This window comes from Camellia sinensis, chromosome 4 (genome assembly GCF_055761805.1).
Source record: "Camellia sinensis isolate YWXY chromosome 4, ASM5576180v1, whole genome shotgun sequence".
In the NCBI taxonomy this organism is placed as follows: Eukaryota; Viridiplantae; Streptophyta; class Magnoliopsida; order Ericales; family Theaceae; genus Camellia; species Camellia sinensis.
The window spans coordinates 178,294,344-178,320,203 of NC_138964.1; the positions used below are offsets into that span (position 1 = coordinate 178,294,344).

A 25,860-nucleotide genomic window follows, 5' to 3' on the forward strand; every position below is an offset into this window, starting at 1 on the left:
TGGCAGCGTATTTATTTTGGGTCCAATGGATCTAGTTCACTTTGCCCATAGCCTCCCCCCTACAAAACTTGGGTGCCCATTAAGGCCTACTCTAAATTCCAAACTCAAACCTTATAAACCCACTCAAAGTTTATCCACCAAATCAATATGGGACAAGCCTTAAACCAAACCTTTTAGGAAATTTCACCAAAAACACCATTTCCATAAAACTCTCTTTGGCTTCAATTTCCCATTCACCCAATAATGGTTGTGAGTATCCAAATATACCACGTGAATCACAACGCGGCATAAAACACGTTACTACTTAAACTCGCCAACTTTGACATATAGATCCCACCTAAAAAATAGATCAAAGTTAAGAAAAAATCATATTTTTCAAAACCATTTCTTACACTTCAAACCACTATCAATATCAATCTCTATCATCATGGCCATCTTTATTTCCTTTTATAGTGGTGATTTAATGGTTAACTTATTCCGTACAACAAATGACCGAATGTGTTTTGATAGTAGAGATATGTGGTGAAGATGGGTAAATTTGGAAGTATGTAGTTGTACACACCAATTTCTTATCTACAATAATAAAGCAGAAAAGAAAGATAAAATGACAAATATAAATTTATTAATTTTGAATGATATAATTAAGTGATGGTGGTGTGGTAGTAGTGGTGGTGGTTGTCGTCGTCGGAAAATGCTATTAGAGATTCACATAAAAAAATGTTTGTTGAAAAATTATCAGTGACTAATGACTAAAAAACAATTATCAAAGGTCATTATCGACCGTCAGAGGTCATAGTAACGGTGCTATGAGACAGTAGATGACGAGACTAATAAAATTTCAATTAGGGTAATTTTGTCATATTTTCATTATATTTTAATATTTGTCTTTAATAAATAAAAAATTTCTATTTACTTTTTGCAAGAAAAATTGAGATTGAAGGATCTCTCACCATAAATCCCCATTGAAAATTGCTTTGTGACATTTAATTTGACATCTAATTTTGGCAGTAGAGGCAAATTTTAAAAGGAAAAATAACATTTTAATTGGATAGTTCAAAAATAATTATATTTTATACGAAATTTTTGAGTGCATAAGAAAGGACTTGCATCTTACAAAAGAAAGAACTTGCAACTCACACACGATAGACTTATATCATCATAAAAATGAGATTTTTTTTCCTTGTCCAATTAATTTTAAAATGTTTTTTAACAAATGGAGTTGAATAATAATTCCCAAAAAAATACATGTAAATTGTGAGATCATGTTAATAACAGCCATCACCTTGTAATCCCAATCCCCTGTTCACAGCACTCAAAACATGTCACCTCTGGTTTGTGTCAAAAAGGTTTCCAAAACAGATTGCTGCAATTCATAATGGATAACTCAACAATGAGTTACAGAGAATGAAGGGGAAAAAAACATGAATGTGGATGGATTAAAATAAATAAAATAAAATAAAAAACACACAGCTGAATGAGAGAATTATTAATACAGTATGTGAGGCCCTTCCATGTGCTCTGTCACACTGGCTGTGAAGAAGAGATGGAAATCAAGAAACTAGCCACATGAAGAAGGTTGACCAGAGAGTGAGTGAAACTGATGCCAATCCATATGTCCATAGCAAAATAACAGAACATTCACTCTCCCCCACTCCAAATAATTGGGTCATTGTGCCTGCCAATTTCAACATGGGGAATGTTTTTTAATGTAACATATACTAAACAAATAGAGAAAGTAGTAGTGGTTTCTATTTGGTTGTGTTTTTGTTTTCTTCATTTTTGTTTTTTTGTGTTTTTCAAAACATAAACAATGAAAAATTCGAAAATACTCTTCGTTTTTTTATTTTTGTGCAAAATAACCATTTTTGAAAATTCAATAAACTTTTTGGTGTTTCTTAAAATGTAGGTTGCTTTTAGAAAATTTTCTTCAAAACCGTTGTCGAAAACAACTTACCAAACAAGTTTCGGAAATGAAAACACAACCAAACAATTATAAATCTCTATTTTTATTCTTTTCAAAAGCACACTTACGATTTTTTTCTGAAATCAGTTTGGGAAAAAAAATTCTAAAAGTAAACCACTTTTTAGAAAACTCAAAAAGCTGTTTTCGAATTTTCAAAAACAAATTTCGCACAAATGAAAGAAACTGGTGTTTTTGAACTCATCATTATTTTGTTTCCGAAAACTCAAAAAACAAAAACAAAAAATGAGAACACAACCAAACAGCTTTTCACCAAAGGCAATAGTTTCAAAATATAACTCGGTCTACAAAATCAAGCTGACAAAAATTGACTACTCAAAAACATTATGAGTATCATACCTATGTTAATGGCTGGTGGAAGTGCAAACTGTACTAGAAGAATGAACTGATATAGTGGATCCGAGTGCACCAGACCAAAATGGATTGCCCCTTTAACAACGATGATGCCCAACAGAGGCAGGAAAATGTACCGAACAGCAACAATTCCTACAATGAGTGACAACTGAATTCCAGAACCTCTTAAGCCTGAAAAACAAGATCTACCATCTAGTAAAAAAATCTTCTACGCCAGCATGAGACCAAAAACCAACTAAGCAACACCTTGTATATAGGAATGTTCGATTACCTTTAAGTAGGTTTCCTCCCACTATCAAGGTGACAGTTGGGATTGCTGAATCCCTGCAAATTAGATAAAAGGAAGAGTAGCGAACATGCAAGACCGTGTTATAATGAATTTGAAAATGGGGAGAAATAATTGGCAGAAAAAGTGATATTTAAGGAGATTAGACATAAGGCTTGGTTGAGGCCATATATAAGATTCAGTCAACATATTTATATGACTCTATCTTCCTAGATGCCAAATCAACTCAATATACAGGACTAACCAAGCCAGAAGGGTAATATACATTAACACGGTATGAAGTTGAGAAAACGGTGTCCATGGGGATATTGATCTAGTGTGCAAGGAACTAATAACATGGAGAAGTACAACAAAAGTTCATATAAAAACTCTCTTGATAAAAAGGAAAAAAAGAAAAAAAAAAAGGGGGCTCCAGAAACAAATATTGTTTGGGTCAAGTCAATTTTCCTCAATGCTAGGCATTTCAAGAACCCCTATGGAGGTGTACCCAAAAGCCCAAAAATCCACCCAAAGCGAGAATACACAAAAAAGAAAAATGCTGCTTATTTTTTGTGGGTTTCTCAGGAACATTATAATACTCTTATTAGATTACAGGTAATCCCTGATCATTTGTCCAGTAAAAAAATAACCGTTTATATATTGGCCTTGTTTGGGAATCCAAGTTTGAGGCTAAAATAGCCTCAAACACTAAAAAAACCAAATAGCCTCAAATAGTACCCTAAACCAATGATTTATATTTTTTTAAAATAAGCAGCTCAGCAGTGGCAGCCTACACTGTCACGTTGACAATGCACTGACAGCCTACCACTGTCATGTTGGCAAGCTGTCCCACAGGTAGTAAATGACAATTTTGCCCCTTTAGACCAATTTTGGAAAAAGTGAGGTTAGGGAAAAATTTGTCATTTCAGCCTCAAACATCATTTCAAACACATTTTTCAATACAACAATCAAGCAAAAAATTCAACACAACTTCCCAAACATAAAAACTAAAATAGCCTACTAAAATAGTCAAATAGCTAAAAAGCCAAAAAAGTAGCCATTTCCCAAACAAGGCCATTGTAGACCTTACAGTCATCTTAACATATAGTGAGATTGTATGCATGCTGAAAATACATCTCAATTTTCATTTAGCACCTTGGTATTTTAAGATTGCCATAAATACCGGTGCCCATCCATGACACCTACAATCATGTAGTTGTTCTTGCTGCAGAAGGTAAAATGGTACACAACATACTGAAAACAGTAGCATGAAAATGATAAATTCAAAACAGTCTTTCTCTATGTTTCTTTTTCTGGTTTCTAATATGATTTTCAGAAATCTCAGAACTAAGATGCAAATGGTAAATTCAAATGCCCCTAACTTATCAGAAGCTAAACAAAGTATGCAGGTCGGGTGTGTACTGTATACCCTAGTAAGGCAGCAGAGTCTTGGATCACACGAAGTGGAGCAGCATCCCCAATCATTGAATTTCGCAGCTGTGGGACTATTCCAATGATAAAACCAACAATCTACACAAGAGAACAACATGTTCGTTAACTTGAGGTCCCTCAGCATGACATTGTTGCATTGCATTTAAAATAAAAAATCATCTCAGCATCAAATTTGATATCAAATTGTCATATAACCAATAGTTTCACATGATAGAGGTAACCCTGTTCAGACAGGATAATTAAAATAGTACATACGACAAGATAGTTCTGTAAAGACATGTCTAGCACTTCCTTTTGTAGTTTGTACTAAAATAAAAATAAAAAAACTAAAATAGAGGTTACCGCTCCAGTACTCGAAGGTGCAAACAATGCTTTCAGATTAATCTTTCCCTGTAACATTCTCAAATGCTGCATAATCTTTATTGAGACTGGGACCTGTTAAGAAATCGTAAAAATAGTTAAATCACTACATTATTTACACCATCTATTTTACAATATTCATGTTCATACTAGTTCGATAAATAAATAGACAAAGTAGTCACCTTAAATATGCATGTTATAAGAATTTAGTCATCAAATCTCAATAAATATGAACTCACAATACTGCTACAATAAATAGGATAGTGCCTAATTTCTTTGATAAGAGCTCCATTAACTAAAATTTCACTTATTCCTCGGTCATTTACCTCACATATGAATTACACAACAGTCAGTTATTAAGCTCAACTCAACAAGCCTTTGTCCTAATTATTTGGGGGTTGGCTACATGGATCCATTCCTCCAGTTGTTCAGATTTGAAGTCATATCCTCAATTAAGTTTAAAATAGTCAAGTTCTGTCTAATCACCTCAACCCAAGTTCTCCTAGCCCTTTATCTGTTTCATTTACCACCCTCCACATGGATCAATCACTCCACCTTAAAGTGGTGTTAATTGGTCTACACTGCACATGACCATCCCATCTCAAACATATTTCCCTCTTCTTATATTCAATTGATGTATGAGGGAAACAAAAAAAAGAAAAAGAAAATGGATAGAGTAAATGAGAAAAGAACTCATCACCTATCAACATAGAACAATAGAAATGTAAAATAGGGTTTCATAATACAGAAACAAAATAGATGGTTCTAGACTTAGTTGAAAAGTTTATTAAAGGATAGTCTACGAAAATTATGGAGTTGGTAGACCAAAATATTAGGTTTGAAACAATACGAGGAAAAATAAAACAAAAAAGTAAAGGAACAAGAAAAACTTCATCGTTGCACTGAAGATTAACAGTCAGGATGTTGAACTGTCACACACAACAAACTTTTGACATCACGATGAGCTTTTAATGTGAAAATTAAGTTCTACAATGCCTGCACATGATGTTATTTAGAGTGGGTTGGCATTTTAACTTCTTGGAACCCCTAATCACTAAGAAAGATTTTATTTTATTTCTTTTTCATATTTAATACACAAGAATCATAATGTGTGATATATTGCTCATATCATGATGATCATGCACTAGCACGAAGGAAAACATAAAAGCTGTTCCAAATCATAGAGGGTTATTTTCTAGTAAGCGAAAAATTGAAAACAACCTTTCCTTTGCCATCAATTTTACTCTGAGGCAAGGTGAAATAGTCTATAGAGGAGCAGTCTTCTGAAGGAAGAAGTGTTTCTGCACAATTCCCTTGGTGTGTTTCTGATATTTCGTCAGTATATTTTGCATTCTCAGCGGACTTGTTTGTGTAAATCACTTCTTTGCTGATATTACTTGAGGACATTCGGATAATGTTGTAAACATAAGACCACAAATAAACGGATGCTATCTGAAGAATCAAAACATGAAATACTTAGACTAACTAATAAATTTAGTTCATGCTCTGCACAACCAGTCATAACAAGCTAGAATGGATAGATAATGCATTAAGTTTTTACTAGAAGGCACAGAGAATGATATGTATGTTTATGAGCGCTCTTTTTCTTTCAAATCAAGTGCATGAATTTCTCATTCTTTATTTGTTTGATGATATCAATTTGTTGGATGTCATTCGAAGCTAATTAGATGCATACCGCCATAGAAAGTGAAGCATAAGCAAGTCCATAAATGTGGCATGTATCAGGTGCTCCAAATGGACTGCCTTTCTCTCTACATATTGCTGGGATGATAATCAGAGGCAAGTTTCCCAAATTTCCTGTTTAGATCAAATCAAAAGTTCTCACTGTTGTGTTAAAAGGCCAATTGATACCCATTGCAAGTACATGATACTTTTGTCACCACATCATTTCAATTTTAAGCCACATACATCTGAGGGCAGTATGTTACGCTATTCAGAACAACATAGCAGATAATCCCAGCTACATTGTGACTTGGAACACTGTGTTTTGCATATTGTTCAAAATCCCGTGTTTTTCAAGGAGCGTGATGCATGTGTAAACCATATTGTCACTTGATTGCATTGAATACGATATACAAGCATCTGATCCTATTATTTGGATTAATGAATGGCATAAGGAACATAGAATTTGAGTTTTACAATGCATAAATAAAATAAATTCCTCATCTCTTGCCCCCTTCGTGTTTTTTTTTTTTTTAAATGCTTTTCCTCATTTGACGCACAAAATCCTTGGCATGAGTACAACTAGGCTGTGTTTGGTTAGTTTCTCCAAACATATTTCCACTCCTTGTTTTGAGTGTCTTGTTTGTTTAGAGTTTTCAAAAATTAATTCCACACCCACTTTTGAAAACTCTTTCCAAGGCAGCAAAATTTGGGCTAGCCAATCGTCCTCCCGGACAGCCGGCCGGTTGACCGGAACATGCTAACTTCTTTTTTTTTTTTTTTACAATTCGCACCTGTTATTTTTTATATTTAAATAAAAAAAATTCTAAATTTTTAAATTTTTTTATAAGCTTTGAATAGAATTTTGAGTTGTGTGTTTAGTTATGAGTTGTAAGTTTTTGTATCAAATATCATGTCACAACAAAAATTCCAAACTCTTTTTAAAACTCTTTTCAAAACTTCTAACCAAACAAATTTTTCACACTCAAATCATAATTCCAAAATTCACAAACTCAAAATACAACTATATTCTCAAATCATAATTCCAAAACTCTTCCAAACACCACCTTAGTTTCTCTCTAAACAAAAGAAAGACATATTTCCATCCTTTAATGTTGTCCATGTAAAATTATCTGTTAGTGAAGACAGTTTTGTACTTTCAACTAATAGACGCAATGGAAGAAACCCACTTGCCAGCTGGAGAGAATATAGACTAAATATACAACTGAACATACATTTGAATAGTAAATAAATGGAATCAATAATAATAAATAAATAAATAATTGAAGCAATTTGAGCTCTTGAGATCATTCCTTCTTTACAATTCTAGCATTTCAATAAGGATTTATTCATGGTATGTATTTGTTGCAGAAAATAATATTGAAGTATATAAATGTACGTTGCAAGAACTTCACTAGGGAAGTTTGTCGAACATGAAAATTTTGTGATATAGCAAAAGTAAGAAGAGTTGAAGATCTTCCTATCAACTTCATATGACTACAGACATGGTAGAGTCGGAAGAATTGATCCGAACTCAAAACAGTCTTATAAGTCACTAAGAACTATATCTGGTTAGTGCCTAACTTCATTGAGTGGGAAAATGAAAATGAATTAGAACTATACTATCCATCCTAGCTTGCCAGTGGATAACGCCTAACAAGAAGACGTGTCAGTCTGACACTCGGGCACATGTGAAAAATTTGATAGAAAACTACCTGCTGCACATGAACCTAATACAAGGCCCTTAAGATGTTGAGGAGCTTTTGTGATTTTTATGAGTATCCATCCCATTGCTGAGCCAATAATAAAGGTGATAAGAATATTGAGGGGCATGAACCACCTATGCAATACATTAGAAGTTCAATTTGAGTAAAGAAATAAGTCACACAAAAAGTTAACGGAACAATGACAATTGGTCAAAACTAAACTCACAACAAAATAACGCTTTCAAGAGTAATTGTTTTGGCTATGTTGCTACCAACTAGTGCTGGATTGAACACAAAAAATACAACCTGATTACAAAGGAAAAGCATTGTTAGTTCATCCGACTTAATGAAAATGAATAAAAAATACTTTTCTATGTGTCTTTTATCACAGTATAAAAACATAGGAGACATGTACTAATGAAACCAAAATGCAAGATGTAACGACTTACCATATTCAAGTGTTTCATTGCATTCTCTCCCAATACATCTATACCGTCTAAAGTGAGGAACGAGCCAAGAGCAGTAATCAAGAGTACTTTCAAAACAGGCATCAAAGCAACACAAAATAGATCTAAAAGCCCCATTTTTCAAGCTGCTTTCACAATTTTACGAGTACTCCAGTCCTACAACAATAAGAAAATTTTCACCCAAATGATCTCAACAAGCCAATATTTTACATATGGACAACACGCGAAGTAATAATGTTAAAACACTAGTTATCATGAAACCCATAAGTTTTCTCCTTTTATCATGAGAATGCCATCAACACAGTTATTTGAGGTGGCAATGGAATAATGTCTAAAATCCCCTAAGCAATTGTTGTCATAAAGGAGTTGGACTATGACCTCCACAGAACATAGATATATTTGCAAAGAAAAAGATAAATACCACCAACACAAAAATAAAAAAGATTGAAAACTGTTGTTCTATGCTCATGGAGAATCTTATAAAGAAAAAAGAAACTAAATAAATGAGTGCAGAAATAACTAATGCTCAAGTAAACTTTTTATGCATTAAATTTGGAAAAAAATGCGTCAAAGTTGTGATTCTTCATAAAATGGTTGGTTTGACAATGATTTTCTTTACAGGAAAAAAAATGAGAAACAACTCTTTTGAAGGTCAAATTAGGAATCGAACAGTATTTTTGTGACACTGTCTCCAAGGAAATTGATATCCTTGGTTCCACTTTGTAATTGACTTTAGGGAAAAATCCATTTCAGTCCTCTGTAATATGGTCTGATAGCACTTTACCCCCTTGTCTTTTAAAAATAACTAATTAACCCCACATGGTTTTGGACTAAATTGCTCTCATTGCATTTTCCGTACAAACTAACAGAAATTATACTTCCTGTACCTTTCAAGAGAGTTGGGAAGGAAAAAATTTAATTGAAGTCAACCTTTTAAGGCAAAAAAACAAAATCACCGTTATCTTCATCTTCTCCCTTGTCTTCTCCAAAAGAAAACCTTGACCCTAAACCCACAATCCCTCCAACCACTACCACCAGCCACCCTTTCCTTCCTTCCCTACCTCCCAGCCGCCTCCTCTCCCTCTCTCCTTCCCCCACCTCCTAGACATCTCAATTGCAAAGCCCAGCTCACACTTCTCTTTAAAACCCAAGTATTAAAGAGAGAAAAATTGGAGCCTTATAATCAACATAGAGAGGGCAACTCCAAGAGATGTGGAACACATTCCAACACATCCTCCTGGACCACAACATGCAGTAGCCGGACAAACGGCACATCAATCACAGGTCTAACCAAGCTCTGATACCAAATTGAAAAGCCCAACCCACACTTCTCCTTAAAACCCAAATATTAAGGAGAGGAAAACTAGAGTCTTATAATCAACACAGAAGAGGCAACTTCAAGCAATGTGGGACACATTCCAACAATTTCCTCCCTCCTCCCTCCTTCCCAAATGACAAAAATAGGGGCTTGTCCTAATTCATCTCCATACTGCATCATAACGTTGCTTTAGGTACAAACAACAACATTATGGAATGCCGAATGTTCCTTCATACTCCATTCCATTCTAGAATAAACTTCAGCATTTATACTTTCCAACCGTTTGTTTGTTTTTGTTAAATTTTTTTTATAATCGGGTGTTCGGGCTAACTTTTGCGCACCTTGACTATTCCCGGGCCCTAAAGATACCGTGTTTGATTGTAAAACCTGTTTGACAAACTGTTTCTTAAAACTGTTTTGAGAATTGTTTTTTTTAAAATATCCCATTTCAAGAAAGAGGGCTGATATTTATTACTTGTTTTTTTTCATCCTTTTATATCACTATATTCATGAAATTGCTTAATGATTATCTCAAAACAAAGGATCCAATCATAAGCATTGATGTAGGAGGCGACAAAAAACTAGTAATATATAGCATTTCTCTTTTAGAAAACACCGAAAAGTTATTTTTGAATTTTCAAAAATCTGTTTCGTACAAAAATAAAAGGTATGAAAACGATGGGTATTCTCGAACTTCTGGTTGTTTTTTGTTCCTACAAACGCGAGAAAAAACAAAACAAAAGCGAAAAAAACAAAACCACAACAAAACAAGCGAGCACTCACCTGCCTACACTTGAACTTCAACAAGATACTTCAGAACCATAGCACCTGATCTCTCCCGAGCTCCACACTTTGCTACACAAATCTGCAAGTCCAAAAAGTTCTATAATATTAATATAACAACAGGAAAATTTTATAGGCTTGCACAAACAAATAAAAAGTAAATTCCAAAAAACAGAATTGTTTCATTGAAGAGTAAGAAGCATTCTTAAGGCCAAAACAAGTGAAGAAATTGCACAAACACATAACGGGCACACAAGAAACAGAGATGTGAAATGAAGAAACAATATTAACAAAGGATCTCGAGGCACCAGAAACCGAAAGGACAAGATGATCACTCAAAGCCATAGCACCTAAGCTCTTCCCATTCTCTCACTTTGCTTCAAAATTGGCAAGTCCAAAAGGAGGTTTTTTTTTTTTTTTTTTTATTTTTTATTATAGATGGAGGCAAGTCTAAAAGGCTAGTGTAGTGTTTTGAAGTTCTACAATATTAACAAAATAATAGGAAAATCTTATAGGTAATAATTAGGAAGTAAACTTAACTCCAAAAAGTCGGCTTATTGCTCCATTGAAGATTAAAACAATTCTTCAAACGCAAAGAAAGTGAAGAAATTGTACAAACACATAAAAAAGATAAGTTGATCACCCAAAAGCTCCCAAACTCAGGCGGGGAGGGGTTCAACTAACATTCAATGTTTGAGATGCAAAGAAGCTTGAATTTAATACTTGGCTTTAAACCCATTAAAACAGACAAACTTACGTTTAAGCGCCAAAGGACACAGACCCACATGAAATTTGAACGTTTGAAAAATAACACAAGTAGAAAAATTTGAAACATTTTGGAAATGAAGAAGAAATAGAGGCAGAGCAGAGGAGACATGTTGGAGCAGAGAGAGAGGTACGGCATGTGTTTTTTTTTTTTTTTTTTGGGCTTGTGCTGAGAAGGTCAGTGCAAAATAACTTCATTTGGTTTTTGAATTCAGGTGTGAATTTAAAAAAGAAAATGAAAAAAATATATGTAAAGTTTAATTATATTTCATTCATATGAATTTAAGTATAAATTTGTATAAAAAATTTATGTAAAATTTAATTATATTTCATTTATATTTTATCAACATGTTTCGGTTTTTTTTTTTTTTAAGAGTTGTTTGAGAAGTGAAATTTTAGTCTAATTTAAGTTAAAATTCACAAAAAGATAAAATAGATTAAAATAGTTAATAAAACAAAATATCACATTAAATTCATAATCATTTCACTTTTTTTTCTCACAAATATTACATAGAATTATAAAAAAAATCTAATCATTTCCCCCAAATACATAAATTTTAGTTTATCAAAATAATCAAAAATTAAAATAATCTATTAAAATAACAACTTCTCAAATACCCACTTAAATTACTATGGAAATTCATGAAGTATAGACACAAATAATGAAGAGAGTGATGAGTGAAACGGCATTATTGAGATGGACCCCAGGCCGCGGTTTCCTGTTAGCAGCCAGCCCCGGGCCTCAGTCGTTATATATGGTTGGCTCTTTGTTTTAATTTTTTGGCTGTATCCCTATTTCCCAACCAACCCAGCAACCAAGCTGCTTCCTCAAGCTCCTTCTGCTCACACTTGCAATATTTTTTTTGACTTATTTAGGTTAGTCTGTGAAGTGATTTTTTTAAATTTTTTTTTTTTTTGGGTGGTAATTTTTTTTTTGTTTTGTTTTTTGATTAAATTGCGACGTGGAAAAAATTGATGTACTTAAAAAAGGCTTTTTGATATTTTTTTATGAAAAAACCTTTAAAAAAATAGAGAATGAATTAAGTTTTGACTAATTTATATGATTTTTGACTTCTTTTTTTTTAAACATTTAATAAAATTTTGACTTTTTAACTATATTAGCTAATTACTAAACATCCCAATTTTTAGTGGATTTTTATTTTAAAACTAATGTCAAAATATTTAAATTTTTAGATCAATCTCGACTTGACAACCTCGAAATTTTAGTTTTTAGAATTTGTAATTATTCATTTTGAGATAGTGTTTTTTATTTTTGGACCGAAGAAATTTATTTCTAGAAACTTATAATTTAAACTAGCAGTTGACCTGTGCAATGCACGTGCTATTTTGTTTTTAAAAAATATTTTATAGTACAATGTGTGTTATAAAAGAATAATTTAATTTTAATTTAAAATCAAAAATTAAAGTATGGATTTAATTATTTATTTTGATAATATTGGTACTATCGTTTTATAAAATTGTTACTTGAATACTTATATATATATATATATATATATTAATTTTAGTTAAATTATTTGTGTATTTTGATAAATTTAATTCTATCGTATTATAAAAGTGTAATGATCATATAATAATTATATATGATATACATTAAATTATAAAATAGTAAAATAAATATTCATTTTGATATTAAAAATAATAGTTATATTAGAAAAAGAATTAGTAACAAAAAATTAAAAGTAATTTTAACTATTTAATTTTCTTTTATATTTAGTTGGAAAATAAAAATATGTAGAAATAGAAATTATACAAATTAATTCAAAAATTATAAGATTGTAAAATAAACACTCTTAATTAAATTAAAATATTAACTATATAAAAGAAATTCAACAACAACTAATTAAGAAAGAATCACATAACAACATTTAAACCCAAAAGAAAAAAATAATGAAAATATCCAAACGACAAATACATCTCAATGTGTATGAAATGATTAATCATCTGTAATATAATATCAAAACATAAAAGAACTTACTGTTCAACAATTGAAAAAATAATTCAAGCAGTAAATCCAAACTTTTGAGGTTCCTCGAGAGTAATATTATTGTGTAGATTTTTTCTCATGTGAGTTGCGATTATATAAAATAATGTAGGAAATGAAGTATAATTTCATATATAGAATTACTATAACATTTAGCGGTAAATCCATAATATAGAATTGGTACTGGGTATAGAATAATGCACAAAAAAATAAGAAGGAAAAAAAAGAAGACAATTTAGTATTAAAAAAAATCTTAATACCCTTGAAAAAATTAAAAAGAAAAACGTGAAACCCAAAATTTGTATTGGGTTTGTGGATTATCTCAATATATGGAAAAAAAAAAAAAAAAAAACAATTTGTCAAATAGAGTCCATATAAAATAGGTAAAGTTAGTATAATTTAAATTAGGTATGAATTTGTGTATATGTAATTAAGAAAATACATACTGACGTGACTCTCTTAAAAAAATGCAAACCTTTTTAATGTGCCACCTAAGTAAGACAAAAACAATACTTTTAATAATATATATATATATATATATATGATATAGGCAAAGTAATTACTTCTTGTTTTGGATTAAATTACGTTGGTTATAAAAAATGCAAACCTTTTTAATGTGCCACCTAAGTAAGACAAAAACAATACTTTTAATAATATATATATATATATATATATGATATAGGCAAAGTAATTACTTCTTGTTTTGGATTAAATTACGTTGGCTATCTTTTTTATCCAAACTAACGAAATGTATATACACTTGTCAAGTTTGAAAGTGGGCATAATTTTTGTAAAAAAATTAAATAGAAATTAAAGAATAAAACAACTCTTTCTCCTTCAAAATTTTCAACTAGTTTCATTGTAAGCATTCTTATGGGATCTAAAATGTTCTTCACGAAAGGTACACAAGTCTATCTCGATCTCATATACATACATTGTAGAACAAATTGCACCAGTATTACTAAGAAATCAAGCTCCCTGGAAGCACTTTTGTACTCTAAATTTAGCAGCTGATAAATTTTACTAGACAAACCAACATTCTGTTTAAGTTAGGATAATGATTGGCAAACAAGCAAATGTTAAAAATTGGAGTTTTCTAACAAATATATCATGCTTAGGTTAATTAAGTTCCGCTAAATTAATTTCTTAAAATCCGGGGCATGACTTTATATAGACCATGAGGTAGAGGGAGATGTAACATAATTGGTTAGAGTTTGTTACAATCAATACAAGTTGCATAACTTCCAGTAACTAACTATAGCCTAACTATCTATCTCTAACTCCCACTAACTGTTCCATAACAGAAACTGAACTGGAATGGATTGGCTTGCACTGCTAAACCAAGTGTTGCTGAAGCAGCACAACAACCTCAACCATGGACTTAATCAAATGTTCATATCTTGTGTGTGTGTGTGTGTGTATACGTTTCCATCATAATTGGGTTGTGAGCTTTTCTATGCACTTTGCACAAACTCTAGTTGGTTGGTCATGACAAAACATTCAACAACACTTCATATTAAGGGTAGTTCTTTGTGAATTTGCAATGTAAATTACTAGGATTAGAGTTCCAACTGTTTAAAAAAGAAAAAGAAAAAAGAGAGAGCATCTAACTCTCACTTCCTCTAATTGAAATTAAACTAGAGAAAGAGAGAGGGTATATTGTAAACAATCTCAACAGCGCATTGTATATCAATTTGATGGATACGAAAGTAAAAAAATAATAATTAAAATTAAAATGATCCGAAAAAAATTTCAAGTTACAATCCACATGTAATAGGTTGACCAAAGTGTTAGGGAGAGTGAAGCCACAACATAATTCCATAGCATAATAACAGAACATTCACTCTGACCAATGTCGAACAACTGGGTGATTGTACCTACCAAGTCCAGAGAAATAACATAAGAAAATATAATAAAAATAAAGAAAAGAAACAACTAACAAAGAAAACCGTTCAAATTTTGATGACTAGAGAAATTCCGTTGCACCATCCTCGGACTTTGGTCACTTTATGAAATTGTAAAACACACACACTGCTTGGGTGGAGGCTTGTGTATTCTGAAGCATTTTCTTAATATGAACCTTATGATTGATTTTGTGTTGGAAATTTGAAATATTTTAAATTCATCTCAACTTCAAGTGGTAGATATTAAGCTTGATATGGAGAGCATTAAATGAAATTTTACTTGAGATTAAGATGGAAGAATGGAAGAAGTGAAAAGATATGAGCTGCCAAAAAGAGCAGATAATGAAAGATCAGTAAAACTAAACATACCAATACTCATTGCAGATGGAAGTGCATACTGAAGCAAAAGAATGAACTGATATAACGAATCCGATCCAACCCAGCCAAAATGGTGTGCAGCCTTAACAACAAGGATACCCAATAGGGGCAATGCAATATACCGAACTACATTGACCCCTACAACAACCCAGAGGCCTACTCCCGATCTTTTTAATCCTGAAATATGATTAAGAAACGTATTTAAAAGATTAAAGCCGAACCAACTTCTGCCCATATTAGAGGAAACTAGAAACAGACTGACCACCAAGGTAAGCATGAATGAAATCAAAATAAATAAATAAATTACCCATGGCCAAAGCCCCTGCACCTCACTATATGAGATCAAGGGTTCGAGTCATCACCCATGCTATGGCCTCCAATGTACCAAAAAAGAGGGGAAAAAAATAAAAAAGAGAAAAAATTACCCGTAAGAAGGTTGGCTCCTACTATTAATGTCATGGATGGAATTGTTGCCTCCCTGCAGCAAAATAACAAGGCCAAGAGAAAAGTTCATGAACAAATATTCTTGACATATCAATTTGCAAATGATGGTGACTAGATAAGCAATCAATTAAAACATTTGAGTTAACATTTATTACTTGTAGTATAGGAAGCATTATAGGTATGGAGTATTGTTGTTGCCATGGTGTTTTAGGGGAAAGGGCCCAAAGGGTAGTAGTAATATAGTAGTGGAAGCAACCAAATCGTTCTTTCAATAATATTTTTTTAAATACTTTGTTGTTTATTTTTCGTGAAATCTTCTGTCTGCTACTATAAGAACATTTTTCTGTCTCTTTAAGGATAAAACATATTGACACTTGCTCTGCTAGTTGAAAGTTATTAATTTTCTGATTTGAGAAGAAGTCCTTTGTACTGTGTATCAATGTCTAACAGACCTTCAAATTTTTTAATTTGATTTGAAGGTCTATTAGACATGATAGTTTAGATATGGGTTTCAAAATTGAAATTGAGAGCTTTACCTTGGTGGATTTAAATACATATTTTTTTACTCTATTTAATCTTCCATTTGAGTTTCTCAATCTATCTATAATCGCTTACTCTATTAAATTTTTATCCAAATTTAATCTCAAAATCCTTTCATTTGCAACTCATCTATCCAAATGAAATCAAAAAGTTTGCAGCAGTAGGATACATACCCCAGCAAAGATGCAGAACTCTTGAGCACACGAAGAGGGGCATTATCTCCAATCATAATCTTCCTTATTGGTGTGATTACTCCAATCAAAAGCCCAACAATCTGTGACACAAAACAACAACAAATGTTAAACTAGAGGAAAGAATTGAACAACCTACTTGATTAAGGATGTAACTCTTGAAAAATATTATAAACATCAACAGGATTGTACGGATGCAATGGTTGGTGGTGCAAACAACATCTTCAAGTTGATCTTTTCCACAAAAATCTTCACATCCTTCTTAATCTTATTGAAGATCAGCACCTGTCAAAGGATAAGGTTCGTGGCTGCTCTGTAAGTAATTAGAAATCAAATTGTAGATATACCCATGTTAAATTAATACATATTACTTCCTCCAATTTCTATTATCATTATTTTTTTTTTTTAAACTTAAAAATTGAAGTCTACAATAGGTTTCAACTCGTCACTTGAGTGCCGATCCTCTCCCTTTGCATTACTCTGCACAACCACATCTCAAAAACAATTGGAATCAACTGAATCATCTAGTGGGTCAATTTGATTACATTGAAGCCTTGTAAGGACACCTTGATTGAATTTTTCTTTTATTACAAAAAGGAAAAGATGTTTAAAGACACTCCAAAACTGCCCAGAAAACCAAAAAGCTTTCTCTAACAATAGGAGGCTAAAAAATATAACCTACGCAACGTTCTAGAAAAAGAAACTCTCACAACCCGAGAGCCTAGGAAACAAGCAAACAAAACAATAACTCTCACAACTCGAGAGGCTATTTTTAGTGATTTTTTAATTTTTTTTTTTTACAAAAAAAAAGCGTGTAAAGTAGTAGAAAGAATGGGTTGACTTTTTGAAGTGAATTTTTGATTTTTTTGTGTTGTTCCCTAACAACACCTAAGTAGCCTTTAAAATTTACCAAGGTTGGTGTATGTCTAACTTGTATTGAAGGGAAGGTGAACGAAGTTTGGGCCTTCTAACATTATCAGAAAATTTAAGCTACCAATACCCTCTAACAAACTTATAAGAAAGTATGAAAACTAAAGACTCAGTGCATGAGACTCCCGCTAAAGCAAGGTTTGGGGAGGGCAAAATGTACGCAGTCTTATTTCCATTTTTATAAAGCTTGTTTTTTATCGAATCTGTGCCACCATGGATGCTAATAAAGAGAAGAAAGCAACCAAAGCAAAAACAGGATTTCAAAAACATTGAAAAATCATTTCAGTTTACAAGTGAAGGTAGGGAAATAGGGAGAGATATCATTACTTTATCATCAGATTCAATGGGAGGTAGTTGAGTTTGAGCTTCAGTGTCCCTAGACCTTGGGCAATCATTTGAAGGTAATGCTTGTGTGAAGCTCTCAGAGGTTTGTCTAGGAGACTGAGACTTCATGCCAATAATACTGGAAGAGCCATTTATTTTGACTTCTTCATTGCTCTTACTTTGAGATACCCGCATGATGTTATATACATAAGACCATATATAAATTGATCCTGTCTGGAATATCAAAACGACAAATTATAAGACAAATTGAAATGCTCCATGGATAACTGTTGAATTATCGTTTGATAACATTTTCGTTTTTTATTTTCTGTTTTTGTTTTTTTGAAACTAGAAATGAAAACTTATTTAGTATATTGTTTTTAGTTCCATGAAAGTGGAATCGATTCTAATTTTTTTTAAAGTTTAAAACAACTTTCAAAGCAAGTTTTCGCTCTCCTCCCTTTCCTACCATCTCTGTCCACCACCTCCAGCCACAGACAACCAATTTCTGGCAAACCTCTGATTGTGTACATTTTTTTTAACCAAAAAAAAAATCCTTATTTCCTGTTTACATAAACCTGTGGCATCATAGCAAAGACATTTGTTTAAACTGAAATCACAATGTAGAGACAGACATTACCGCCATAGAGAGGGATGTGTATGCCTGTCCATTAGTTGAGCAGGTTGATGAATCTCCAAATGGACTATTTTTCTCCTCACATACTGCCGGGATGATAATTAGAAGCAAGTTTCCCAAATTACCTGTACAGTTCAATCCCCACAAAAATTATGATTGAAAAGCCTTAAGAAGCACAAAAACATGTCACGGACACGTGACAGGACACTTAATTTTTCAAAAATTATAGAAGATGAGGACCATCTGCAAAATATATAAATTTATATATTTATTATATATGCATAAACAATTATATTATGTCATTCATAAAATAAAAAAATAAAAAATATACCTACTTTAGTCCCCATTTGTTAGGAATTGTCCGACAAGTGTCGTGTCGGTGTTCGACACTATAGAGGCAATAATTATAATTTTGGAGGAGTCCAATAAAAAATAGTATCATTTAAGATTTTGAGTTATGGAGGAACCTGAAATTAAGAGATAATAATAAAAATAAAACAAACATACAAACCTACATCCATCGGCGACTCCAATGAGCCGACCCTATCTTAAGAACCATAAAACCCTGGAACTCAAAATAACCCATGATATATACAAGGATCCGAATAATAGCAAACTAGGTCAAAATATATCGAATATCAAAACAAGTTCAAATTGTGCGAGTCACCAACGGATTATAAGCAAAATCTAGGTTGAATTCAAGAAACGCCCACAACAATTTGGTACCACAACTATCCACAGGTACAAGGTTTTAAACGGCCAAGTGAATACACATATAAAATTTGGGAGAATTTTTTTGGGGAAATGTTGATGTACCTGCAGAGCAGCAACCAATCACGAGGCCATGAAAATGTTTAGGAGTTTTGGTGATTTTAACAAGTATCCATCCAAGTGCTGAACCAATAATAAATGTGAGGAGGATATTCAGAGGCATGAACCACCTACACATTAAATCCAAAAATTAAGCAGCAAAATAAAGAGGAGTTTGAAAAAAAAAGAAAGAAGGTAAATAGAGAATCTACTCACAAAGAAACTATATTGGTTGCTTTGATTGTACTGGACAGATTGCTAACAATAAGTGCAGGGGAGAACACATAGAATACCAGCTGTTCACAATCATGAAGTGATCGGATTAAAAAACCAAAATTTTGAATCAATCCTAGCTTCAATAGCGACATGTGCTATTTTGCTAATTTACTGGTTACTAATTAGATGTACTCGGTATAGAACTTTGATGTCATTTTCTTACACTGGTGTATAGAATGAAACATGTTTATGGTAAAATGATTCATGATATCATTAAACAGTGGAATGTTTCAGTAAATTCAAGATGAAATGTTACTCTAAATTAGCCAGTAAAATTGAATCAGTAACCAAAAGTCATGATCTAGGACAACATTTGGAGATGAAATTATCAACCCCCATGGCATTGTGTTTTTCACCACTGACATGGGTGTTTTTATTTATTTATATTTTAATTATTTTATTTATTTTTTAAACCGTAATCCCTTTAACAAAAGGAAAACTAAAAGAATGTCAGAAAATCCCAGGAAAACATGCATTACACGGAAACTAAAGCAAGAGGTTTCATTTTTTCCGCCTAGTTTAAATTACTTTGTTTCAAAATTGTTGCTCTAGAAGTTAATAGTTCACACTATTACTGAAGCGTCGAGTTCCTAGTGTAGGACCTTCTTGCTCTGATATCATGTAAACAACTAGTTACTCCAAACATTCAAGCCTTTTGAGAGTGTCTAAAATTATTTCACCACTTGGTAGGCTCAGATGTCATAACACCATATAGATAATTGAATGCTAAACTTGAACTACACAGTTTATTCTGGTAAAAATCAAAAGAAATTGTATATATCTATTTAGCATTATCTTACATTGTTCAAGTGGTGCCTTGCAACTGCCCCAAGAATATTCACACGATCAAGCGCAAGGAATAACCCAATAGCGCTAATCAGCAGTGTTTTCAGAACTGGCATCAATGCCACCACAAACAGATTCAAGAAATTCATTCTGAAACTTGTTTGTAGACCGTTGAGGAATTCCTTTTACGTACACTCCTAACATATAAAAACATTTAAATAAGTAATCTCCGATCAACAATCGTGGAAATAAGTTTGCTTTAATTCTAATCCAAGAAGAGCAAGAGGAGGAAGAAGAGAAAAAGTTCAGATATATATAGAGGTGCCATTTAACTAGGAGGCAACAGAAGGAAAATGCCATTCAGCAATTATTGGTTTAAACCTTCAATAAAATAAAAGACATCATGAATTACAATGACTTATAATCAATTAATCACCAACAAAAAATTAAAAATAGTTACAGAAAAAACATTTGATGAGTTGCCTAATGAATTTAGTGCTAGGTTTCAATTAAAGAAGTATGTCACCTAGAAAATTATAACTATGTCTCCAAAACTTGCTTCTCCTTTTCCCTCCTATGTGGTCACATTTTCATAAGGAAAATAAAATGCATCAAAAAAGCAATCATTTTGGGTGGAGTTTGGTTGTGTTTTCATTTTCTGTTTTTATTTTTGGAATTGTATCCAAAAACTGATTTCCAGAAAAAATTTCTCAAAACAAACTACTTTTTTGGAAACACCAAATTTTAGAAAATTGCTTTTCCACAAAAGCGAAAATGATTGACGTTTTCGAACTTTTCAGGTGTCGTTTGATAACATTGTCAGTTTTTTGTTTTCAATTAACAAAATATTACAAGTTTTTTTTTGGGGTGTAAAAAAACAAAAACAAAACTTGTTTGGCATACATTTGTTTTGAAAGCTAGAGGTGGTGGCCGCTGGAGACTTGCATAATGGTGGCTGTAGGTCGATGGAAATTTGTCGGCCGCTGACAGTGTGGGTGGTGGTGGGAGGAGGGGAGAGTGAAAATTTGTTTTAAAAGTTTTTGTTTCCAAAAATTTTGAAATCAATTCATTTTTTAAAAAAAATAAAAAGTATATATCAAGTAAGTTTTCATTTTAGTTTTTAAAAACATGAAAACGAAAGCAAAAGATAAAAAAAAAAAACAAAAACAAAAACATCAGCAATGTTTTATTTCTGAAAACACAAAAAATAAGGATAAATAAAATTGAAAACACACCTGGTCAAATGTCCAAGAAAGGATACAAAAATTTAAAGCACTAGTCTTTGAAAGAATGATTCACATCAATAAAAAATAAAAAATAAAAAAAAAAAGTATGTTGAGGATGTAAAAATTACTTTGACAAATATTTGATTTTTTTTTTTTTTTTTTTGTCTCCAGTCTTATGTGCAAGTGCAGTAACTGATCATCTCCAAGTTCACAAAAGATTAAGCTCCGTTTGGCTATCCTTTTTTTAGCCACTTTTTGGAATAATTATTTTGTATTCCGAAAATATTATATTGGTTTTGTACCCATCCAATAGCAAAAGCTAAATATGCTTGCACGGTCAGAAAAATTAAGAACACCGTAGACAAATCACACAAATTCATTGAACGGGCACGTATTCACGTAGTACACATAACTCATGTGAAAATTTTTGTTCTCTTTTGCTATTTAGCTCCCCAAAAAAGTACAAATTGATTGAGAAAAATAGCTTTTTTAACAAAATTGATCTTTATTCCTAGTTCAAAAAAAACAAAAAAAATTAAACTTTATTTGGCAACTCCTAAAAAAAATCACTCTTTTTTCCTTTTTTCTAGGGGTAGAAGACGATTTTTTTTTGCAAAACATGAGGTGCAACTTTTTGTATGGTGAGCTACGACACAAAAGTTGTGGGGGTGCAAGTTTGAGTTACACACCTCGATGTCAAGTCTAATCTGTTTCACTGACATGTAGGTGGAAGTTTAAAAAAATTATTACAAATTAATAGTGTAAAAGGATATAAAAATTGAAAAATAATTTTAAAATCTAAAAAAAATCATTAAAGACAAAAATAAACACATCAATTTATTTTATTTTATTTTTAATAACAACTTTATCTTAAACAGAATTAAAAAAAAAAATAGAGAAAATTATGAAAAAAAAATCCCAGGTTTGACTGTTTGATAAAATAAATTTTTAATTTTTAATTTTATCAATTTAAACTCTAATGTTTTGATTTATTTTCAATTTAAATTATATGTCTACTTGTGTTAAGTAAAATTGACCCAAAAAAAAGAGAGAATATTTTAGTTATTAAACTCAACGGAAAAAAATATTTTAGTTAAGGTGCGTGCAAGCTAATCCGGACAACGTAAATTATAAAAAAAAAAAAAAAAAAAACTCAAGGAAAAAGAATAGTCTAGACATTTGATGTGCAAATGCATTGTGTTTAATGATTAAAATACCATTTTTTTTTGTCAACTCTACTTAACAAAAATAAACGTATAATTTAAATTGAAAATGAATTAAAATATTAAAGTTTAAATTGATAAAATTAAAAATTAAGATTTTTTTTATTATAAGAGTCAAACTTTAGAATTTATTATTATTATTATTATTATTATTATTATTATTATTATTTTGTGTGGTTATTTCCCTAAAAGATAACTACAAAAAAAAAAAAAGAAGTAATTTCCAAAATCTAGGCCTCATTTGACAATTTACTTTTTTAGCTAAAAAATTAAAAAGTTATCAAAAAAATCAAAAAACTAACAACATATACAAAAAAGTCAAAAATTCTATTTTTTCTTTACTTTTTACATATCTTTTCGTAAAAATTAAAAAGTCATTTCAAATATACTAACTTTTTATATTATATTTTAATTAAAAAGTCAAAAAATTATTTAAAAAACCTATTCCCAAATGAAGCCTAAATCAATAAATAATTCTAGGGACACAAAATTGGCCATGTAAAATATACGTAAAGTAATATGAGTGAAACTGTCTTTTTAACCGTTGAACCCAACATCATCTGGCCAATTTTGTAGTCTTGTTGTAAATTAATTGTGCTGTATTTGATTCCTTGTTAGACTGGAAACAAAAGAAAATAGATTGAAGGTAGAATTATACTAATGGTACTTATAATTTTAATTATCATATATTTAATTTTAAATTTTAAATATCATTTTAAATAAGAATAATTTAAAATACCGTTGTTCTATTTTAAAGATAAAGTCGTTAATTTAATAAAATATAAAATAGTTTGGTCAAAATAAATGTCAAAAAAATATTTTTGAATTTTTAAAAATTATTTCTACCTGCCAAAGATAACATTATATAAAAATGATAAATCTTTTATATGTTTATTTTTTTACCACATTAATTTTTAGTTTGTGTTTGGATGATAATCATGTAATGAGTGGTTGTTTTTGTTAATATTTTTAGATGGCTATAATGTAGTACATGGTTGTATTTGTTGTTAATAAATATTTTTAGATAGTTATCATGTAATGGATGGTTATTAGACTTTTAATTTGTAATCGATATTTTTAATATATGAAATATTTTTAGTTTTGGATTTTTTTGATTTAATGGATTAGTTTAATAATGTTATCAAAGTTATCTCCATATTTAACTTTTGAAAAATTAAAAACTAATTAACGAAAATAATATCACAAAAAAAAATTATTTAAAAAAATATTTCTACCATCCCAAAAGATAAAATTATATAAAAATTATACGTTTTAAAATTTTTTTTTTTATAAATTTAATTTTTAGTTTCTAGAAATTTTTTGTGAAAATAAATTCTAAAAAGTAAACCAAAGAAAAATTTATAACCAAGAAAGTTCTAACATTATTCATTTAAAAAAACCTATTACATTTCAAACAACATACAAGTTAACTAACATAAAATAAATTATATGACGACTTTACCCTTGTAAATGGACTATTTGCAAAAAATTTTGATTGTTCTTATTTGAAATAACATTTAAAATTTAAAATCAAATATATCATAATTAAAAAGCTAAAGATCAAAGCGACACAAATCCTAAACTAGGGTAACTAGTAGTGTAAGTCGCCTTAGGTTGAAATTCAAAGCGAGGGGCAGCTCTAAATTTTCTCCTCCTTTACAGTGTATCTAAAAAAACCAAATGGAGCAGATATTAAAAAATCAAGAATCAGGTCAAAATTCTCTGAAATTTCACTGCCTAGTTAAAGAAAGCATCATTTTCATATGTTGTGTTATCAAAGATGAACATGACATGTTTAAAAAACCAGTCAAACAAAAATTGTAGATATTGCACTGATTGATAGAACAGTGAAGACTTGAGAGAGAGAGAGAGAGAGAGTTCCCTTCAAAACTGATTTGAAAGCAATAATAAAAAGGTGAAATTTGAAGCTCAGAATCATAAATGAACAATCTTTTTTCTGTTTTTGTTTTTTGAAATTAATTTGCAATCTTTCTGTCAAAAATACTAAAACAACACAGCAATTTAACTAATACCACACCATGCAAAGAGTTCATTACATATTTTCAGAATTGGGTTACATTCGAAGTTTTTGAATAGTAGTGTTCCTTGTATGGTGAAATTACAGTAATTACATTTGCAAAACAAGAAAAGAAAAGAAAAGAAAGGAAAGGAAAGAGAAAATAATAAAATTCTACTCACTGAGAAGATCTTGATTCCCGCGCAAACTGCAGCTTTCATAGATGTGAAGAGGAAGAAAGAAATTCAACCACTACATTACTTGACTGTCCCATATGATACCCTATATATAGTATAAAGAAAAGGTATGGGAAGACAAAAATCCAGACCTTCTCATATGAGGTAAATCTCACCTTTATGTAAAAATCCACCTCATGTGAGAGGATTATGCCCATAGAATAGCAGATAAAAGAAGGAAATGATAACCAAAGAACCCAACTTGCTTCCCGTCCAATTTCCATAGTTTTGGGCTCCCTTTTGTCTGTTTTGTGATCCGAACCGTGAACTTATGAAACTTATCGGATAGATTACTCATGTAAAAAATTAAGGTGATTGAATATCAATAGTTACTTGATTGGTTGATATTTGTATAAAAAGAATGAATGATCAATTTTTAGAACCATATTATTATTTTTTTAATCGAAAAAAGGACGCTCCGTGGGATCATCATAGCATCTATAGGCCATGGTCCCGGGATAGCTAGTTGATGGTCAAATTTAACCTAATTCATAGGAACCGGGGTAACAATAGACCTCACCCATCCCCCATAACAAAAGGTAAAATCACGACCGAAATACAACACATTTATCTTGCAAACTTCATGCCCTCAAGATTCGATGAGTTAACTACTAATATCCAACCAATTTAATTTTGTATATAAATAATCTCTATCTCAGGTAGTGGCGGAGCCACATGGGAACTAGAGGGTCACATGTCTAGGAATGGCAACGGGGCGGGGCGTGGTCGGGGATCACACTCCCTGTCCCCGATCCCCGATGGTGGAAATTTCTCCGTCCCCGGCCCCGATCCCTGACGGGAA

The 25,860-nt window shown here is 31.4% G+C and overlaps 2 protein-coding genes across 9 annotated transcripts; both read right to left on the minus strand.

Annotated features, from left to right (window-relative positions):
- Positions 1 to 1,242: 1,242 nt before the first annotated feature.
- LOC114266037 (protein PIN-LIKES 3) lies at positions 1,243 to 11,283 on the minus strand. Of its 8 annotated transcripts, none has more exons than XM_028206919.2 (12): positions 11,127 to 11,283; positions 10,370 to 10,441; positions 8,251 to 8,424; positions 8,028 to 8,107; positions 7,811 to 7,935; positions 6,109 to 6,230; positions 5,634 to 5,864; positions 4,395 to 4,487; positions 4,030 to 4,130; positions 2,607 to 2,659; positions 2,321 to 2,506; positions 1,243 to 1,675 (listed from the first exon to the last, which is right to left on the minus strand). In XM_028206919.2, the coding sequence occupies exons 3-12, from the start codon at positions 8,383 to 8,385 to the stop codon at positions 1,551 to 1,553; spliced, it is 1,251 nt and encodes a 416-aa protein (XP_028062720.2). In that variant the 5' UTR covers positions 8,386 to 8,424; positions 10,370 to 10,441; positions 11,127 to 11,283; the 3' UTR covers positions 1,243 to 1,550. The 8 variants fall into 8 exon arrangements, with proteins under 8 accessions (XP_028062720.2, XP_082723135.1, XP_028062719.2 ...); XM_082867009.1 differs by having other exon boundaries at positions 10,370 to 10,451; positions 11,127 to 11,282; XM_028206918.2 differs by lacking the exon at positions 11,127 to 11,283 and adding an exon at positions 10,910 to 11,076.
- Positions 11,284 to 14,774: 3,491 nt separating this feature from the next.
- LOC114265802 (protein PIN-LIKES 3) lies at positions 14,775 to 25,294 on the minus strand. Its single transcript, XM_028206631.2, has 11 exons — positions 25,005 to 25,294; positions 20,371 to 20,553; positions 19,511 to 19,590; positions 19,301 to 19,425; positions 18,488 to 18,609; positions 17,851 to 18,081; positions 16,786 to 16,878; positions 16,576 to 16,676; positions 15,844 to 15,896; positions 15,410 to 15,595; positions 14,775 to 15,013 (listed from the first exon to the last, which is right to left on the minus strand). The coding sequence occupies exons 2-11, from the start codon at positions 20,503 to 20,505 to the stop codon at positions 14,889 to 14,891; spliced, it is 1,251 nt and encodes a 416-aa protein (XP_028062432.2). The 5' UTR covers positions 20,506 to 20,553; positions 25,005 to 25,294; the 3' UTR covers positions 14,775 to 14,888.
- Positions 25,295 to 25,860: the final 566 nt, after the last annotated feature.

Excerpts from the sequence above, each read along its gene's own strand:
- LOC114265802 (XM_028206631.2), bottom strand. The coding sequence starts at position 20,505 with ATGAATTTCTTGAATCTGTTTGTGGTGGCATTGATGCCAGTTCTGAAA. Across the intron at positions 16,879-17,850 it reads CCATTGAATCTGATGATAAA|GTGCTGATCTTCAATAAGAT; the intron begins GTAATGATATCT and ends ATCCTTTGACAG. Across the intron at positions 15,897-16,575 it reads AGTTCTGCATCTTTGCTGGG|GGAGGCAACAATTCCATCCA; the intron begins GTATGTATCCTA and ends ATTTTGCTGCAG.
- LOC114266037 (XM_028206919.2), bottom strand. The coding sequence starts at position 8,385 with ATGGGGCTTTTAGATCTATTTTGTGTTGCTTTGATGCCTGTTTTGAAA. Across the intron at positions 8,108-8,250 it reads CAATGAAACACTTGAATATG|GTTGTATTTTTTGTGTTCAA; the intron begins GTAAGTCGTTAC and ends CTTTGTAATCAG. Across the intron at positions 7,936-8,027 it reads CTTGAAAGCGTTATTTTGTT|GTGGTTCATGCCCCTCAATA; the intron begins GTGAGTTTAGTT and ends TGTATTGCATAG.